The sequence below is a fragment of the Tripterygium wilfordii genome, chromosome 9 (genome assembly GCF_013401445.1).
Source record: "Tripterygium wilfordii isolate XIE 37 chromosome 9, ASM1340144v1, whole genome shotgun sequence".
Taxonomy (NCBI): Eukaryota; Viridiplantae; Streptophyta; class Magnoliopsida; order Celastrales; family Celastraceae; genus Tripterygium; species Tripterygium wilfordii.
The window spans coordinates 1,006,224-1,025,937 of NC_052240.1; the positions used below are offsets into that span (position 1 = coordinate 1,006,224).

Consider the following 19,714-nt stretch of genomic DNA (forward strand, 5'->3'; position numbering starts at 1 on the left):
ATATAGAAACAACACCCACTGTATTGAGTTGACTACTGTGTGTTTTGTTTGGCTATATGGAAGTTTCAACTTTCACGGGGTTGTGCATTCATGATTTCTTATTTTAAGGGTTTTGGGGGCTACTGCGTACATTGCTGAAGGATATATACAACACTTGTAATAATTCTTTCAGCTGACTATGGGAACTTCAGCTACCATTTCTTTTGGTGACTTAGTTCCTCTCAGTTCAAATAACGGGGGATGGCCGGATAGGGGGAGTAAATGGCCCATGAAGATGGAAGCAAGAGGAGGATTGGTGACTTTGGGGGAAAAAAATAAAATGCATTGTCAGGTACTGTCTCATCATTTTGATCATAATCTTGTGAGGGATGTTACAAGTCTGAAGGCTGTAGGTGCACTAGATGGTGGCTGTTACCTCGGGATCTCTCTATATTTTTCTTCTTTTGCTTTGGTTCGAATTATTAGTCGGTCATTGATTAGTATGCTTTACGGGTGAGAAAACTATCTTTTAGTCACCAAAATATATAAATTTTTTCTATTTTGGTAGTCATAAGATCCCCCCAAAAAAATCGTCACTCAAAGAACAAAAACTTAAAATAGAGGCCATTCCGAAGCTGAAAAGTTGATGTGGATGCTGTAAAAGTACCACATCGTTGGATGTGGAAAATGTCTTATAATTTATAAAGACAAACCCTCTCTTACTACCGATAAGACATTTTGTTTAGGTTTGAGTGAGTTGAATATAATCCACTTGCTTGGGTCTAATAATAAACAAAGTCATGCGGATCCGATATATTAACGGGAATCGGACAACCAAAAACGAATAATATTGTTAGTGTTTTTTCTTTTTTTCTTTTTGATAAGATAGTAACTACCTACTGTATTTAATAACACATAGACATAGTAGTACATATAAGAAATGCTGAACCACGAGTCTTTTGTGGCGTTTGCTGTTGTGTTGGTTGGCTCTTGCTCTGGCTGCTAGATCCACTGGTTCAAGGAGTTTGATAGGTTTATGCAACACTAAATCTGCCTATTGGTCAAATCTGTGTAATTGTCCTGGCTAGGCTAGCTTCTGGATTGCTTCAGTCTGTTTCTGCTTTAGTTTTTCTCATTTTGTGTTTCTTTATTTTGACCATGTTACTTATAGTCATTATTATGTTGCTTTTTCAGACCTAGATTTGTTGAAATCGATTGGATCATTTCCTGTTAAACCGCATAACCGTGTTTACTCTGGCCAGATTATTGAAGCAAATTTATTCGATTCGAGTCCAAATTGGACTCGACACGAACTGGATCCAGTGTAGGCCCAATAAGACTTAATATGGTTGCCATGGCCCATTAAGATTTGTATAGACTATGGAGCACTTAAGGTCCAATATCTTAAAAAAGCCCAAATTGGATTATGATGAAACTCGTAATTAGAGCTGATCATGGTGGATCACTGGATTGGTGGGATATCCCAGTAAAAGGCAGGCTTGGGAAATTTTTTTCATAATTTTTTTTAAAGTTTTTCTTTTTAAAAGTCATAAACCTGATTGTATTAAGTTACCTAATAAATTAGATAATTGAAATCAGTAGGCACTCGTGTACCATAAAAATAGAGTATAATCAAAAGGATTAAAAAAAAACGAAGAAAAAACAAAAAGGGTCAACGTCGAACACTCCTAAACGAAACCATATTACCATGTAAATACACATAATTTTGAAAACATTCTTCACCCTTAATGGAAAACCATTATCAATGTCCAAATTGAAATTAAATCAAGGCTAGTCACAATTCATTGAATCATACAAACTAAAAATTATGGTGTTGGTTCACGATCCTATAAATTGTTAACATATATAGCGACATATTCCATGCTTAGAAAACTAAAGGTTGAAGGACACATTTACACTCTTCAAAATCCAAGAATTTAGAAAGAAAAAGAAGGTGCACTTTTAATCATATAATTTGCAAACATTTATAGAAATTGATTAATTCACTTCAAAACTAAATTATTTAACGATTACGAGATTCTGCATACTCCATGATCAAACAGTAGCATTACGAATTCTACATACTCCACGATCAAACTATTGCCTAGTTTGGTAAAATATTTTCAAAATAACAGATATGCTAATGGATAGCATTGTAGATGGCCTTGTCTTCCTTAGGACATATTTTTGATTCGATGTCTATTTTCGTTGAGGCCGTCTCACAGAAATGTACTCCTTTTGAGTAATTTATGATTTGAGTTTTTGTTTAAAAAAATGATTAATGGAAGTTAATCGTAGCCGTTGGTTTAGATCATACGGTCAACTCAAAATAATTATCATGTGCTGTATTGTATTTACATTTTACATCCATAGTTTCTCATACCAATTTCGCATAGAATATGGACAGTCTCAGGTCTTGACGGCTGTGTGAACACAGAGAGAAACGCACAGACCAAAGCATTAGCTTTACCATCAACACCGTCGCTCCCGCCGCCGTAACCACCGTATTTTCTGTTAATTTACATCTTTCGTCTAATTCCCGGTGGTGGGATTGGAAACATCGAGCGTATGCCCTCTTCCTCGCCGTAACTGGCTGGGAGCCATCATCGTCAGATGTCTTACCGTCAATCACCGTCCTTCACTTCATCATCACCACCGTACGATCACCATATCCTATCGAAGCGAAAACTGGATGATTACGCCGCTTATGTGGAAGACGACGAGGACTCTTATTTATCGGAACTAGTCTCTGTTCGGATGAGGAGAGACGGAATCTCGGCCGTCCGGGACTCATCCAACGGCAGCGGCGGAGGAACGGCCTTTTCCGGCTCACCGAACTTGAATCAGGTCGCCTACCGCGCCGATTCTCTATCTTCACCATCATTAGTAGACTTCCGGCAACCGGAGTGCACAACAACTAGGGTACAATTCTTTATCAAGTTAATTTCGGGCGGAAATACATTGGTTGTGCATGCAAATTCGGACGATACGGTAGGTTCTCTACTTGAACGGCTTCATGTCATGACTGGAATACCTGTATTCGAGCAGCGATTAATTTATAGGGGAAGAGAACTACAATGGGATCAGTCTTTAGCAGAATGCTCTATCCAAAATGATGCTGGACTCACCATGGTGGCCCGAATGCGGAGCACAAGGCACCCTGCGGGTTGGAATGCCATAGATTGTATGATTTCAAAAATTTACCAACTTTGCAAGGGCGAGGGGGTGACTACACCTTCAAAATACATTACCGACCGTATGTCGGATTTCTTCTCAAGAGTGCCAGAGAAAAATATAGAATTGCAATTTGAATACATGCACATAGTAATGGCATCGTGGGCACCTACTGCCTTGGTTACCCTTTACACTTCGACAATTGAAGGTAACCGTGAGTGTGCTAAACATTGCATTAAGTATTTCTTGACTACTAGTAAAAGTGATCTAACTGAGTCATTGTATATAAAATGTGCACCCACCATAATTATAGAGTTTTGTAAGCTGCTTAGGCAGGTAGGTTGTGAAGATCCCCTGTATCTCCATTGCCGGAACACTTTAGCGTCATTGTTGACCAAGACTGCTGTGTGGAATGGCTTGTTGATTTATAAAGGAGATAAAGAGGATAAAGAGGACAGAGGGGATAGAGGGGATATTCGGCCAGTAATTGTAATTCAAGACCTTTTCCCATTTGTTAGTGAGCTTGCAAATAGGTTATCCAAGGACCTGGCTATCAGTATGGAGATACCCGCGAGCAAGGGGCCTTTGCTGAATGAGAGCAAGGGGCCTTCGCCAAATGAGAGCAAGGGGCCTTCGTCGAATGATGTTCGTGATCTCGTTGCTTTTTTGCCCCCTATCCGCCGGGCAATTGTGGAGCAAGCAGGTTCCAACTGTCCTATCTCCATGCCACTGAACAAGATTGGTCTTAGCCATCCATGGCAAGGGAAAAAGATAGGACTTCTTTATGTTATATTTGTTGATCTGCTGTTTAGGATGGATAATTGCCTAGAAAAGATGGAGGACCGTTTGCGTCTGAATGCAAATGCAGAAGGCGAAGATGCTTGTACAGAATGGTCGCAATATCTTGTGATTCTGAAAGAATTGAACAGCATTTCTAAACTATATCAGGGTGCTGAAGAGAAGTTTTGGGGTCGTTTGACTCATAGGAAAGCTTCTTTGTCTATGCTAATTATTAGATATGCTAAGCGAACTGACGATAATCAATGGCTTTTTGATCATAAGGAAGTGACAAATTTTGAATCCAGGAGGCATTTGGCTATGATGTTGCTCCCAGATGTAAGAGAAGATTATGACGAGCTGCACGAGATGCTTATTGACAGGTCTCAACTGTTGTCAGAATCATTCGAGTACATAGCACGTGCAGATCCCGACTCTCTACACGGTGGTTTGTTTTTGGAATTCAAAAATGAGGAAGCCACAGGTCCTGGTGTTTTAAGGGAGTGGTTCATCCTGGTATGCCAAGCTATATTCAATCCGCAAAATGCACTTTTTGCAGCATGCCCCAATGATCGTAGAAGGTTTTATCCCAATCCTTGTAAGTTTTCTCGATTTTTCAACGGATTCTGAACAGGCTTTCCCCGATCAGTTTTACTACCATTGTTCCTTATGCTGCTGATATAAATGATTGCCTTTTCTTTCCAACAGATATCTATATGAAAGCTTTTCTGGATGACCATATGAACGTTAATCCATATCTTTCAACTTATATTTTGTTGGTACTTGTATATAATATGAGCATGAATTCTTTTTTTTGAATGGAAAAGAATTTTATTCAAGCACCAAGGGGGTGCAACCCAACAGAGATTACAAAGGAGCAAGATTCAAATGGTAAAATATATTCCCAGAGAAGGACAAACCCCAAAACTTAAGGCAATCAAACCAATTATCTATGAAATTGTCAATGGAGGATTCTTTTGTTGTTGAATATTCTGTTGTTCCTCTCAAGCCATAGCAGCCACATCATAGACATAGGAATCAATTGTATGAAGCTCCTTTGACGCTGGAATTCTGGAATGTGACCATTTTCAGCTGGTATATTTATTTGACCAGATATCTATACAAATTTTTTTTTTTTCTGAATGACAAATGAATGTTAACCCAAGGGTTGAAAATTATTTTTTCTTGGTAGCTGTATATGATATGGATGGAGGCTGAGGTTCAGTATCTATAATTTTCATTCCACTTGGATGCATGAGTGGACTTACCCAGAAGCTCCTCGTCTAAATCTCCCATATGACTTAGTTGCCATTAGTTGAAATAATCATTTTTTTTTGTAATTATAAGTCAGTATATCTGCATTCTGCATAGGGTGTATCTGTACAGGTAATGTGATACTCTCACTTCTTTTTGCAGCATCTAAGGTGGATCCCATGCATCTGGAGTACTTTAGCTTCTCTGGCCGGGTAATTGCTCTAGCTTTGATGCATAGAGTACAAGTAGGAATTGTCTTTGATCGAGTGTTTTTCTTGCAATTGGCTGGAATGCAACTTTCTGTAGAAGATATTCGGGAGGCAGATCCATTATTATATAATAGCTGTAAGCAGATCCTTGAGATGGATGCCGAGTTTATTGATTCAGATGGTTTAGGACTGACATTTGTTACAGAAGTTGAGGAGCTAGGATCCAGGAAAGCTGTGGAGCTTTGCCTGGGTGGGAAAAATATTGTGGTGAATAGCAAGAATAGAGAAGAATATGTTGATCTTCTCATCCAACATCGCTTTGTTACATCAATATCTGAACAAGTCTCTCATTTTGCACAAGGTTTTGCTGATATTCTTTCTAAATCAGACAGAAGAACCTGCTTCTTCCATAGTTTAGAGCTTCAAGATCTTGACTGGATGCTATTTGGAACTGAAAGTGCTATCTGTGTTGATGATTGGAAGGCACATACTGATTTCAATGGCTACACAGAAACTGATCCACAGATACTGTGGTTCTGGAAGGTATGTGCCCGCAGAGTGGTATTTTCATTAACTCTGAACTATAAATGTGTCATTTTGTTGACTTCATTGCTGTTCTTCACCCCTGTATCTCTCTCTCTCTCATCTTTTTCTTTCATTCTCCCCTATCAGAAGCGTGTTACACATTGTTTTGCCATTTTACTATGGGCTGCACCCTTGTTTGGAACCCTTGTTTGGAACTAAAGAACTCTTGTGCCCCACTCTATCCCCTTTTTCCACAAATATGCATTCGAACTTAACTTCTTATTTTACCATTTTTTTTTCCTGTGGGTGCTTTTCAAAGTTAGAGAGGTGAAGTTGAACTGTTTTTTAAAAGTAAAGTCTTACGCCAAGTTCTTATTCTTCATTTTCTATATGATTGTAGGTATGGTTTGAAATACTAGCGTGATATATGTTTCTTACTCATTAGATGAGGGGATTGTGATGACTAGCCTTATTTTATCTTTTTGTGTCTACATTACACTCTTTTTTGAAGCGTATGAAAGTTAAAGCTGGATCAGTAAGAACACTGTTTGCTCTTACATAGACTTTTAGCTAAGGTCACATGGAGTTCGGTAACATTTTTGTAGATTTCATGAAAAGCTCAAGGGATTAAATTGTTTAAGGCTTGAGGATACTTTTGCTTTTTCTATGTTGACACAAAAATGTCTATCAAGATAACTGGCAACACTAGATTAGCAGCACATTTTAAGATAAATGTAGAAATAACTTTCCTCGTTGACTATAGAAGTACTAGAAAGAAACCCAATTTGCATGCAGGATTATCTTGCAAATTTACTATTCATATCGAGATTTTTGGGACAGACTGAATGGAGTATGTTTTAATGACGAGGCCATTTGCATGATATTGGGAGCTCCCATTATCTTCTAGTTACTGTTGAATTGTTGAGTTTGTGACTTGAGGGGTGATTTTAAGAAGTGCTGTATGTTTGTTCTTCACGAATTGGAAGAGAGGAGTTTATAAGATAGCAGTTGACTTTGTTTCACTAATTTATTTGTAGAAGTTATCTTGTAATTAGGATTAAAATCGATGGTGAAGTCTTGGGAAGTAAGGATTTGATTATGCTTTCAGCAAATTGATTGCAAAAGTAGTACATGGATGTTTTGTTGGCTCTAGAATAGGAATTTCATAACTTTGTGAAGGATAAGGAAATGGAAAGGATACTTCATAAGAAGTGGTGGATATAAACTCATATAATAACGGACCCTACATTTCTCTGGTTTCAAATATCATTGCAAATGAAAGTGCTATGAGGTATGACTTAGTGCAGTAGCATAGCTTTGTGCACTCTTAAAACTTTTTATTACTGATGAAAGTACTTTTACTAGTACATATCCTGATTTTGGTTGGCCGTATTTTGTATATTAGACTGGCCATATTTTATCTGTTGCTCATGTTGGGATGGATCACCTCTTATCCATCATAAAATATGCTAGAAATAGGATGGAACTTTTATGGTGTTTTTTTTTTCCTGCATGCTTTAAAACTTGAGGAGAAGAAGTATTGTAAAGCTGTGAAATGAGAGAGGAATGTTGGAATAACTTGGCTCAAGGAGCAGCATAAGCACGATTCAATGCATGATGCATCGATGATGGGGGAAAAATGTGTTAATGTTTATAGAGGGAATTGACGCTGAAGGTGGAGTCAGGAAGAGTATAAAATTTATGTGTCAAAATGTGACGGTTTATTTGATGAAAGTGGAAGTACTATGAGTAAAATTGAAAGTTGAGATTTGAATTTGCAATGACATATAGAGCCTTCATAGAATAAGTTTCCATGAACCATTTTAGAACGTAGAGGCTTTTTTATTTTAGTTTCCATTTACTAGCATACTACCTGTGTACTAGGCATGCCACTTCTATTGGCATTTTCTTTTTGAACAATGACATTGAAAATGGTAAATGAAACAAAAAGGGTAAAGCTGAAGCTGCAAAACATTTTACTTGTAAAACGCTGAAACTGAGAACTATTGCATTCGTGTAATATTTCAAAGGTGATGGTATGATTCTTCTTAATTAGCTATCCTTTAAGAGCGGTTGAACGCCTCACCTGCCTAATCGCGAGGATTGTGGGTGAAACCAACAGGAGCAAGCATTTATAGATGAATATCATCCAGGAGTAGATAAAAGAAGTCAAAATAACTAAGTTTATCACTTTTTGGCCATTCACAACTTTGGGTATTGAATGTCTATCGATCAACCATGTTACATATGTCAGTAGCTGCGCCCATTTTCAGTTGCGTCGAGTCTTGGTGTATGCGTTTAAAGACACACACACATATGGAATATGGTAAATCATATTTATGAATCTTGTTGGTGTGTTGCAGATTGTTGGGGAAATGTCAGAACAGCAGAAAAAGGTTCTCCTCTTCTTCTGGACATCGGTGAAATATCTTCCAGTGGAGGGTTTCCGTGGTTTAGCTTCTCGACTTTACATATACAAGTCCTCAGAACCCCATGATCGTCTTCCATCATCTCACACATGCTTTTACCGGTTCTGTTTCCCACCATATCCATCCGAGGCTGTTATGCAAGATCGTCTTCGCGTCATCACCCAAGAACATGTTGGTTGCAGCTTCGGAACTTGGTGAAGTATCTGTCCCTCCTACATTCGGATAAAAAGGGTTTGGTTTTTTTTGCTGCACATAGAAAGATATTTATGCAGGTTGTACAGATTATAGGAAAGACCTTATCTTGTTTCTGCTAAATATGCTATGTCTGGAGGTAATGTTGGTTCTCTGTAGTTTTCTTGTGTGGGTTGAGATGTCAATGCATGCTCAACTGTTTATATAGGTCTTGGCGTAAATAAAGCTGGAATCAAGAATGAAGAAAATATATCTCCTTTAATCCTTAATTTTAGAAGGGACAACTGATGCTTTCAGAGTAATGTGAATAGAGACATATATTCTCTCTGGCATCCAAGTTCCCATATCTTTTGAAATCTTGCTTTCTTTATCTTTACTCTTTAGGGTTTTTAAAGTTTGAGAAAGTGCATGGATTAGTTGAGATACTCTCCAAACATTTTGGTTGAATATGAGCTTTTTATCTTTATATGTTTCCTCTGTTCTTTTCGTAAGACTTAATTCATTCATTTATGTCATTTAAATGTTACCATAATAGAATTCAGAATCTGAGATTGTTATTTCATTCAAACGCAATTATTGCTTGTTCTAACCCTAGTAATGGAAATTTTCTGCGACTTCACTCCTTATTTTTGTTGTTTCCAACCACAGGGATTCCCGGTCTGAGTGAGGCCTTTTTGGGCTTCCTCGGTTGTGTTTTTTTCCTTCTTTTTTTTCCCTGATCGATAACAACTTAGCATGCGTGCCATTTAGACAATCTACTAAGTCCAAATTCAGGCAGGATTAGGCATGTGCTAATTCGTCCTACAAGTTAGTGGGATTGAGGTTTAGTGCAAACTACTTAGAAATAATGATGTCCGTTTAGAATCGAACTCTTGACCTTGAGGTTAGATTTTTTTTTATGCTAAATCCAGAGAGAGAATCTAATTCGCCAAGTGGCTTGTTCATTTGTGATTGATTCTTCAAACTGCTACAATTCTCTGATGCTGAATTGGATCAACAATAACCTGAGCTTCCTGGGTTGTCTGGAATCTTGATGTCTTTGGTTTTCGCCTTTTCGGTAGCCTTTTGTGTTTTGTGGTGACACTGCCGCGGATTCATGGTCCAATCATACAACTGAGTGTAGCTCAGCGAGCCCAGCCCATGACCTTTAGAAAAGCCCATTATCGGTCTCACTTCAAGCCTTTTGGGTCATGGCCTCTTCCCCTAAGCAGGTGACTGAGTAAGCCTAGCCCATTTATGCTATCGGACTTTCCAATGGAGCCCAAGAATAATAAATTATAATGGCAACAAAAGTAAATAAAAAAAGATAAATATATTAATAAATTTAAACGCTAGGGAGAATACATAAATCATCACCAATATCAAACTCAATATTTTCATATACTAGCCAACTTTGCAAGCATGCTGACGTGGATATAAGTGGATTCGAGTACTTTCTAATATATTATTTTATTATAATAACAGTCCAAATATTCAAACCCTTAAATTAAATAAATAAAAACACCAAATTAAATGGACAAAAATGTAATGATAAGATGTTGCCAACTTTGACATGCAAAACAAGAACCCCTCTATTCATCACTCTTCTCAACAGCAACTTCTGTGCTTGGTTCCTTTGCCACTGGCTTCTTCTCTTCCTCCTCAACTGGTTTATCCTCCGTTGCCGCTGGAGCCTCCTCCGCTACTGCGGCTGGTGCCACCACAGCTGCCACGTCTTCTGCCTTCTCCTCCTCCTTCTCTGGATTCTCATCTTTAGTCTCCTCTGTTGCCTCAACCTTTTCAGCTTCTTCTACCACAACTTTGGCTTCAACTTCATCAGCTGGATCCTCAGCTTCAGAGGCAGCCGCAGCAGTGGGTTCCTCTACAGCTGGAGCATCAGCGGCTGGTTTTACTTCATCTGCTGGCGCATCAGCAGCTGGTGGTGCAGCAACCTCTGGCTCTTCTTGGGTGATTGTATGCTTGATCTCTTCAGTCTTGCTCACTTCTTCTGTCTCTGCTGGCAAAGTTGCTGGAACTGACTTAACCTGCCAATATACATGAACCCAGTTTTCATAAGTTTGAAAATTTAAGATCTAATTGACAAAACCAGACAACCAATTTACACACAATTAAATGGGATTTGAAAGAGAAACTTGATTAGTTTGAGTAATATTACCTCAACAGCAGTGGCCATTTGGGAATATAGAGAGAGCAGGAGGAGTGGCTGAGCAAGAGGAATTTGAGAGATGAAAAGGGATCGGAGTGTGAAGTGAGGAGATGATGAATGTGAGAGAGGTATTTATAGGGGGATTATTAGACACCTCAACTAATTAAATTAACATATCTAGCTATTTATTTTATTTGTATATGTATATATATATATATATATAAAGAGAATCTTGGCAAATGGGCACCTCATGTCACACTGACAACATGAAAGCCTCTCTCTGCCTGTCCAGTTGTAGATGTTTTTTCTTCTATTTAATTACTTAGAACTATACACAATTTATTATTTTTTTGAGTACTGTATAATATTATTTTAGCTATAGTTACACTTTAAAACAATGATGAATGAATGTATCAAGGATATTTTCCTTCATAGGTGATCGGTCATCACAAATTTGTTTTTCATAGGTTGTAATTATTGGTTATTAAGCCTAAAAAACGTATCCTTGTGTGACAAATACAATGTCTTTACATACATATCGTTCGATTGAGTTATATCAATCCGATGTGTGATATTACGCTGGACAGAATTATTGAATACTTAGAATTGTGAATTGGCCGTGTATGTGTGTGTATATTAGTGGAGACCTTTTTTTTTTTTTTTTTTTCATGCCGATGGTATCAACATCATATCTTTTTCTTTTGAGTGTGTTTTCGTGCTGGACTATATCATGTATGTTCTTGATCAGATTATTGTATTTGATTAATACTAGTTTTATGTAACTTTTTACCTGGCCTATAGTCACTTTCCTTTACTTATAATAATATAAAATAACATACAAAATTTTAAATATTTAAATAAATTAAGACCAAAAACATTTACTATGAATTTGAAGCTCCGCAATTTCTTATAGTATACAATTCGCATTTAATGATGGAGAAAAAATCAAGAAAGTTTGTAAATAGAAAAATAAAAATGTGATGTGACACATTTCTTAAATCATTGGATTCAAATTGTAGATTATATAATTTATTTAATTACGGAGCCTCAAATCTGTTTATTGCTATGCCCACTTAGTATAAATACTTATTATGTTGCCTAATTTTTTTGCAAAAGCGACTTGGGACACAATAAGGGCCACTTTTACTATAGTGGTCAATTTGTTTGCCATTTTTAAGGTTTTTTAATATTTTTTCACTTTTTTATTTCTGATCCAAGCCGTTTGATTGAATTTGGTATTGGACATTTGGATGTGAGGCCAAACAAAAGCCTTCAATTTGGGGTATAGGGCGGTGCGTTAATGGGACCTACACCACCAAACTATGATCAAAGCCGTTGAAGATACTTATCAGGGGTCCACACGAAATTAAAAATTTGGTGTCGTGGCCGGCTTTTCCTTCCTTGATTTAGCCCCATCACCATGCGATTGCCTTTTGTCGGACCGCCCCTTGTCTAAAGAGGAACCTTTTATGCGGGGCCCACACCATATTGATGCTTTCCAGGTAGGACACCTCGTGACGTGGGACCCACTTGCGTGTCGTCTGATTTGCCACGCTTTGATCGCAGTCATCACATCCAGATCATATCCTCACTAAACGACATCGTCCAGGTTTCAAATTTTCAACATTCTAGTCATGCTTTCGTCAAGATTTTCAGTTGTCTACTGCAGATGTAAAAATATCATCCGAATCCTATGAAGTTACATATTTTCGGCAAAACAGCCATTGGTGGATCCAGAAGGACACTATTTGTTGGTTTTCACACACACAAATTATCATGCAATATGTTGGTAATTACAAGATGGAGCTCATTTGGTCATATTTGGGCTTTGGTTGCTAAGGTTGGAAATTTAGACAAGTTAAAGAGTATTTTTCTTTGAATTTTCTGGTCTCGTGAGTTTTAGACTCACTTTCAAGTAGGTATTAGGAGTCTCATTTTCACCCACATGAGATTCAATTCAGTCTTATATATCGTCAATGCAGTGCAAGTCGTTATATTGATCCGAGGTTTACGCTCACTCAACTGTCCAAAGGACATGTTGAGCTGTCGGTGATTCCTCATTTACCAGAAAACAAAAGAAAATTATTAGATGCTTAAAAAATACGAAATACTATACAACACAGTTTCCAATGCATCGGATGACTCCAAAGAACTTTGCTAAACATGAGACTTGAACTTGGGATTTATTGTATTTGACATTAGTTAATCTAAGCAACTTAGGACCCAACCAACTCCCTTGGAATTACAATATGTCAATGCCTATAAAATATCTGACTCTTTATATCATGCGTCAGTTACTCCAGTTGGATTCTAATCTGTATAGGCAAGAGTGTTGTGAAGAAAAAAGGGATCAGAATTATTAGCTTATACTAAAGATACTGATCGATACATAACCCTGCAAAGTGGAAAAAGGAAAAAGGAGAAAGAAGAAAGGAAAGGTTGATTATGGAAGGTTAGACGGTGGACATGGACCTACCTTATGGACGCCACAAGTAAAGGTAGATGATGTTTCCCTTTCATGGGCGGCAATGCCTCCTTTGTAGTCAATTTGGTAACCTACCTGGGCCATTCTGAAACTCTTGGTGATGTCTTAGAGGCCCTCTAAAACACCATCACTAGTTCAAAACTGCAAAAATGTCTAGGCCCCCATCATTTAAGTGTCCAACATCACATGATAATGGAATATAAATTGTTTCCATATATCATACAAGAAAAATAATCCGACAGCAAACTAAGCAGAATACTTCTACATAAAGAGAGATCCATGTAGATCAAAACGCAGAAAAGAAACGGTTGGTATGGCCATCACTGTGGAAAATTTTCTGCTGAGTACTATAATTAACTTTAAGAAGAAAACCATCCCCAGCTACTCGGATTGTTGAAGCCTTGTCAACTTCACAGACAGCAGTCGAATTTCACCATGAGTGGAGGGAAACAAGAGTTACTAACCACATTCTGTGTAAGCCTCAATTAGTTGATGCAAATGGCTAATGCTCAGATGATGAGTTTCTTGAGGGTAGCTTCAGCACGCTGCTCAAATTTCGGGAGAGCCCAGTCATGTTGGACTATGTCAAGACTTTCTTTCTCAGCACCCAAGTTCTGACATAGATAAGAAGCCACAGGATTAGGAGACAATTATGTTGTTGCATATAGTACTGCAGTCACAAATGACCCATCCCTATATTAAGGAACGACCAAGTGGTCACATCATTCAACATTCTTTCTTAATATTTTCCACACTCAAACCCAAAAGGAAAATACCACCCACCTCCCAATGTTCCATACATTTCAATTTAAGTTAGACACAAATAACACCCATTTCCAGCAATGTGTGAGAAAAACTTTCAACCACACAATGCAGTATTAACATCAATTCCTATCCTCCATAACATTCCACATAATCCACACTAATTGAAGATTGAATGGAAGCATGGAAAGAATAAGATGAATCTCATTGTAGACAAGTTCTTACAGGTCCATGTCGAATCCCAATCATGCAAAAAACATGTATAAAGGAAGCCATTCTATTCAGAGGTTTACTCATTAGCACTTTTGGCTACCTGCTTCTCAACAATAGCCACCTTCAGGCACTAAGGAACCAGGCCCTCTCGAATCATGTAAAGCTGAGGGGAAGAGTGTAAGTGAGAAGAAGGAACTATTCATGTACACAAGTGTCAGAGAAAGGGGAAGGTGTAGAAGGATTGTATATATCTTAAGTGACTAGAAATTTATATGAGAATTTTCTAGTACTTTGTTCACTAGTTCTTTATGTGGCAATGAATATCCAGGTATTTCTTCTGTTCTATCAAACGACAAACCTTGGGGCAGTGGTAAAGGTACTTTATTACAACTGTGTCATAACTTTACAGGAAAGGCACCTCTTTGCACTGCAAATGTAAGGTTGCAACACCTCTCTTTACTGGCACCCACCACTATAAACCCCCTTGCACACCAGTTATTGTTCCCCGTCTTCTTCTTCTTCTTTACAATGCTATAGTAACAATGTGACTCTTCAACCATTCACAACAACAACAAAAGTCCTCAATTCCTCACATTCCAAGATGTTCTAACCAAAATGTTAACACCATTATCATTTTACAAATCTCAAGTCTTTCCAACAAGTTTTAACTGAATCCCTAATCATACTTACCCTAAATCACCAAAATTATCAGGGTGATAGAAACTCCAAGCGTCACCCAATCAGAAAATTAAGGAATGCAAGGAGTAACATACCTTGTTATTTCCTTTGTTTCACGCCGTCCATATTATTAGGAAAAAATAGCTCGTTCCCAAGTCATCCATCAAACCATTTACAGAAAAACTTCTAGAGCAGGCTAGTTTGTAAACCAATTCCTAGTCCCATCATTAACAATTCATGAATTGACTTATGGCCAGGGCTTCTTGGCTCACTAGATAAAAGATGCAGGTCAATCCTAGGTACATGAGGGGGAAAAATAAAAACAGGAGTAAAACAACTTTACGACATCACCTCTGAAATTCCAAAGACGGAAGGCCCGGACCAGCATGTATATCAGTCCATTCAAACAAGTTAACAGCAACAACTAAAGAAATACACCGGCACATAACAGAGACATACTTGAAATATGAGATATAGAATCCTGATCGGTAGGTTTCCATATTAAGGAAATATATTTGCCAAAAGATTCGTGAAAACTTAAGCAATTTCACTACAATGTACACAAAATTATAAAACTCATAAACGTCAAATGCATCTAGTAAGTAGTAATTGAACGCATAAGTTGCAGTCTAACTACATTGATAACAAATTTATTCAGACAAATCATAACCACGAAAAAATCATTTGAGGAGGAAAAAAAACTCATAAAATAGCCAAAAAAGAGCACTTATAGTTGACATCTCAAGAGCAAACCTACAAAAGCAAAAATGAATAGGTAAGAAAAAAGTGAAGTTCGTAAAGTAAAGTTTGTACCTTTGTCGGATCAAAGCCAAAGCCACTCATTTGCATCATGCGTTGGGTATCATCCGTTGCTATTTTAAGAACAATCATATGAAAAAATATGACAAGGATAAGCACGTGCAGAGCTAATTCCAGTTTGCAAGAATTGAAACAGATTGATGATAAAGTTGGAATGATGAAGATCAAGGAAAATACTGACCATTTTCTTCACCCAGGATGAGACTAAATAAACCCCTCAGTCCAAACAAATTCAGGAAGTACCTGAAATTTGAAGAAGAAAGCAACTTGTAAATAATTATATATAATAACCAAGTTGGTGTCCAGAATATTATTTTGATTGCTCAGTGGTTGTGGTCCTTGTGGAATCAAATCCCTGCCCCAGTGCCCCTATAGGAAAATGCATTATGTTTAGAAAGACAGAGTAACTACCATGAGCGGCTACTGACATAGCTAACATCAACGGTGCTCAAGTCAATCCCATTCTGTAACATTGATCTGAATCTCTGAGTCAGTGGAAAGGGTATCTTTGCTGAAACAAGTTTAACAAAATATCATCCATATCATACAATGGCAAAGAAAATCAAATCCTCAGAAAAAAAAAATTAACAAAGATGAAGAAGAGGGTAAGAAAATAACCTGCAACGAAGCCAGAGAAGAAAAAGTTGACCCATGCAAAAGTAAGAGTCTGGCCAGAAGGAGAAATATTCAAACAAAACCCTAATTCATCACATTTGATCAATTACGTAAAGAACATTGGCAAAAGATTCATTTCTATGTACCTGGGGTATGATCATGGAAAGGTTTTTCTTCATCATATCCATAGCCATGTTTGGATCAGAGAACATTTGTGCCTGAGGATTTTGACCCTGGCCCTTTGGAACATGTAACAGCCCATTCTCCTGCGAACGTGCAACATCAAATACTCAACTTAATCATCTTAGCAACAAGAATAAAACTTGGAACACAAACTAAACAGGTAACTACATTCCTTTTCAATCATGGATAGTTTCTTACTGGTCAGCATTTCAAACAGTACGCAGGCAGGTAACGATTGCTGCATAATCTCCGAACTATCACTAAACCTACCCATTCTTAAAGCTCGAGTAGCCCCAACAGTAAGATGCTACGATGAATTTCATCAATTCAGTTTCAGTAGCACTAATTACAAGCAATTCAAAGTTTCAATCTTAAAAGTAGCTAACCTCGTTGCCGTAGTAGAGCTTTCGAGCACGAAAGGACTTGGAAGGTATGAAATTGGCATTGGCACGCAAGTTCCGAGCCCTAACAATCACTTGCCTGAAACTCCAAAATGCATGAAATCAAAATCGTGTGGGTAAAACTAGTTATATGCCTTTGAGATTAGGGATTTCATTAATTGACTTGCCCTTCTTTGACGATCTTAGCATCTGGAACTTGAGACGACGAGCGCATAAGTTTGGAAACAAAGTACCGGAGGATTCCGATTAGGACCATCACCACCGAGAGCGGTATCAAGACCCAATCTCTGATCGCGGTGTCCAGCACCAGGTCTTCCGCCATAGCTAAATCGGATGCTCACAAACGAGATTGTTTTGCTTCGTTTCTTTTCGCGGCACCTGTTCTCTCCTCTTGCGGTTTTGTCGTTTTTGACTCGACGAAGACGACTTGGAGTGAAGGGTCATTCTATTGAAAGATCGAGGATATTAGTGTAATTTAATGAAAGGAAAAATAATTAAATAAACTAATGATACAAATATCCTGAAAATTGAATATTCATCAAAAATAAAATAAAAAAATTATACAAGGAAATAATAATAGACTATCTACAGCAATTGAATCTGATTATACTTGGTAAGTAAACATGCAGAATGGTTTTTGCTACTTTTAAAGATTCTTAGCTTGTGATGGGAGGTGATTGGAGCATGGATGTTGAGGTTAGCTTTCATTCTTCGGTTTTGCGTTCGGCATTGACCAAACTTATTAAGTCCGAGTTTAGGTCAAGTTGCGAGTCCGGTGACATGGTTCGCGGTAAAAAAAAAGTTAGCTCTCCATCTTTCTTGCATTTGGTTTTCTTTCCTGTGTTTATTTCTTCTGTATACATAATTATGCTTTCTGTTAGTGTAGTTCTTCTTGAGTTGCAGGTCTCTCAAGCATTCCAATGGCTTCTATCTCTTTCCCTTCTGCCTCGTACACGAAACATACAATCTCAAAATCCTCGAAACTCATATCTCTATCAAGATTTTCATATGATCCTTCTAATAATCTTCACAACAGTCCTAGCAAAACAGCTCGTGTTAATTTTGGCGAATCTAAATCACCATTTCTGAACCAATCACTGACTCTAAACTTCTTCTCATCAAAACAGAGTCTCTTTGCTGGTGCCAGACTGCCATTGCATGCAGAGAGCTCAGGATGAGGAGAAGAAGATCGTCGAGCTTTGGATACAGTTCTCAAGCTTTACACTGCAATCACCCACGAATTATCTTATATAATTTCTGATGCATGTAGTTGTGTTGGCAATTTTTTCTCATATTTCTAACCTTTACACTGCAAATCTTTCTCATATTTCTCAGATTTGAGCATACAGATTTCATGAACATAATCTGATATGATCATGGAATGTGGTGATTTTCATGGAGCCCCCCTCCTTCACATTGAACCCCTCAGAGTGGTGAGTTCAAATGTGTTATGGGATTCTCGCCTGCACTTACTTTCCAGAAAATAATATCGGGTTTAGTGCATATAGGTCACTAAAAGATACCTCCGTTTGCAATTAGGTCACCCAAAGAAAAAAATTTCAAATTGGGTAACTCAATGTTCCAATTTTAAGCAATTAGGTCATGATTGTCCAATTCCGGTCAATTGATCGCCGGAAATTGCTGACATGTCCGATTACTACCCATGTGGATCGAAATGACATGGAATTTTTGGTTACGTGGATAATGACAACTTATTTTGAAAATTTTTTTTGAATAAACAAAAAAAAAAAATCAAAGAATCAGATATACCCTCCCCACCCCCACCCCCACCCATTATCTCCTACGTGAAACACCAAAATCAAACTCAACCTGCAATTCTTCCACCGCCTCTTCTCTCTTTGTGTGGAGCTCCTTCATTTGATCTAAGATCGGACGATGAAAGAATAGGAGACTCTGATTTTAGCTATGGAGGGCAAGTACTTGGAGAGGCACTTGATAGGGACCACAGCTCAGATCCAAGATGAAGGCAAGGACTACAGGGAGCTGCCGTCGACTCCTCTGTTCGAGCGGGGCAAACTGACCTCGTGGTCGTTTTACCAGGCTGGGATTGCAGAGTTCGTGGCCAATTTTCTGTTTTTGTACATCACTGTGTTGACGGTGATGGGAATGGTTAAGTCGAACACCAAGTGCTCGATGGTTGGGATTCAAGGGATCGCTTGGGCTTTTGGTGGCATGATCTTCGCTCTCGTATACTGCATTGCTGAAATTTTAGGACAGGTTCACAAATGACTTTTTTTTTACAATTAAGAAGTGGCATACGGAGGAGGAGACGTGGGAGCTGTTTCAGGAAATAACTTCTACTATTGCTAGCTAGGGGATTCATGCTCCTATAAGCAGAAGTCGAGTGCTCATCGAAACAAAGCGGAGGACTCACTCATTCGACTAAGAATCTGGGAATTCAGAGGTGGATTCTTTGGCTGATGATTTTGCTCCTTCTGTGAGAAATTTTTTTTACATTTTTTTATAAAAAAATACACGTCATCAAAAATTTCATGTCATTTGGGTCCACGTAGGTAGTAATCAAACATGTCACCGAAATTGGACCATCATGACTTAATTGCTTAAAATTGAAACATTGAGTGATCCAATTTGAAATTTTTTTGTTTGGGTGACCTAATTGCAAATGAGGGTATCTTTTAATGACCTATATGCACTAAACCCAAATAATATCACATTTGATGAATGTTATGATCACCTTCAACAGCTTAAGGGAGAAAGAAGGCAGCTTTCACAAATCCTTCCTTCTAGCTCTGTAAATTTCTTCACGACTTCAATTGCGTTTCATACATATCATCCAGTGCATGAAACCCAAGCTTGAGTAAACAATGTAATCCTCGAGAAAATAATACCAA

At 37.9% G+C, this 19,714-nt stretch overlaps 4 protein-coding genes across 5 annotated transcripts; 2 read left to right on the plus strand and 2 right to left on the minus strand.

Annotated features, from left to right (window-relative positions):
• Positions 1–79: 79 nt before the first annotated feature.
• LOC120005192 (E3 ubiquitin-protein ligase UPL5-like) lies at positions 80–9,005 on the plus strand. The gene is made up of 4 exons (XM_038854694.1): positions 80–331; positions 1,242–4,528; positions 5,347–5,936; positions 8,282–9,005. Exons 2-4 carry the CDS (start codon positions 2,593–2,595, stop codon positions 8,543–8,545), a joined length of 2,790 nt encoding a protein of 929 aa, XP_038710622.1. The 5' UTR covers positions 80–331; positions 1,242–2,592; the 3' UTR covers positions 8,546–9,005.
• Positions 9,006–9,891: 886 nt separating this feature from the next.
• Positions 9,892–10,853, minus strand: LOC120005077 (fibrous sheath CABYR-binding protein). Its single transcript, XM_038854522.1, has 2 exons — positions 10,695–10,853; positions 9,892–10,563 (listed from the first exon to the last, which is right to left on the minus strand). The coding sequence occupies exons 1-2, from the start codon at positions 10,710–10,712 to the stop codon at positions 10,111–10,113; spliced, it is 471 nt and encodes a 156-aa protein (XP_038710450.1). The 5' UTR covers positions 10,713–10,853; the 3' UTR covers positions 9,892–10,110.
• A 2,451-nt stretch (positions 10,854–13,304) lies between these two features.
• Positions 13,305–17,276, minus strand: LOC120004944 (ER membrane protein complex subunit 3-like). 2 transcript variants are annotated; one of them, XM_038854305.1, is made up of 9 exons: positions 17,009–17,276; positions 16,827–16,920; positions 16,639–16,747; positions 16,404–16,546; positions 16,261–16,309; positions 16,054–16,153; positions 15,824–15,885; positions 15,637–15,695; positions 13,305–13,784 (listed from the first exon to the last, which is right to left on the minus strand). In XM_038854305.1, the coding sequence occupies exons 1-9, from the start codon at positions 17,161–17,163 to the stop codon at positions 13,680–13,682; spliced, it is 876 nt and encodes a 291-aa protein (XP_038710233.1). In that variant the 5' UTR covers positions 17,164–17,276; the 3' UTR covers positions 13,305–13,679. The 2 variants fall into 2 exon arrangements, with proteins under 2 accessions (XP_038710233.1, XP_038710234.1); XM_038854306.1 differs by lacking the exon at positions 16,639–16,747 and having other exon boundaries at positions 16,404–16,523; positions 17,009–17,163.
• A 1,491-nt stretch (positions 17,277–18,767) lies between these two features.
• On the plus strand, positions 18,768–19,680 carry LOC120005450 (probable aquaporin PIP-type 7a). Its single transcript, XM_038855076.1, has 2 exons — positions 18,768–19,079; positions 19,567–19,680. The coding sequence occupies exons 1-2, from the start codon at positions 18,768–18,770 to the stop codon at positions 19,678–19,680; spliced, it is 426 nt and encodes a 141-aa protein (XP_038711004.1).
• The last annotated feature ends 34 nt before the right edge of the window (positions 19,681–19,714 follow it).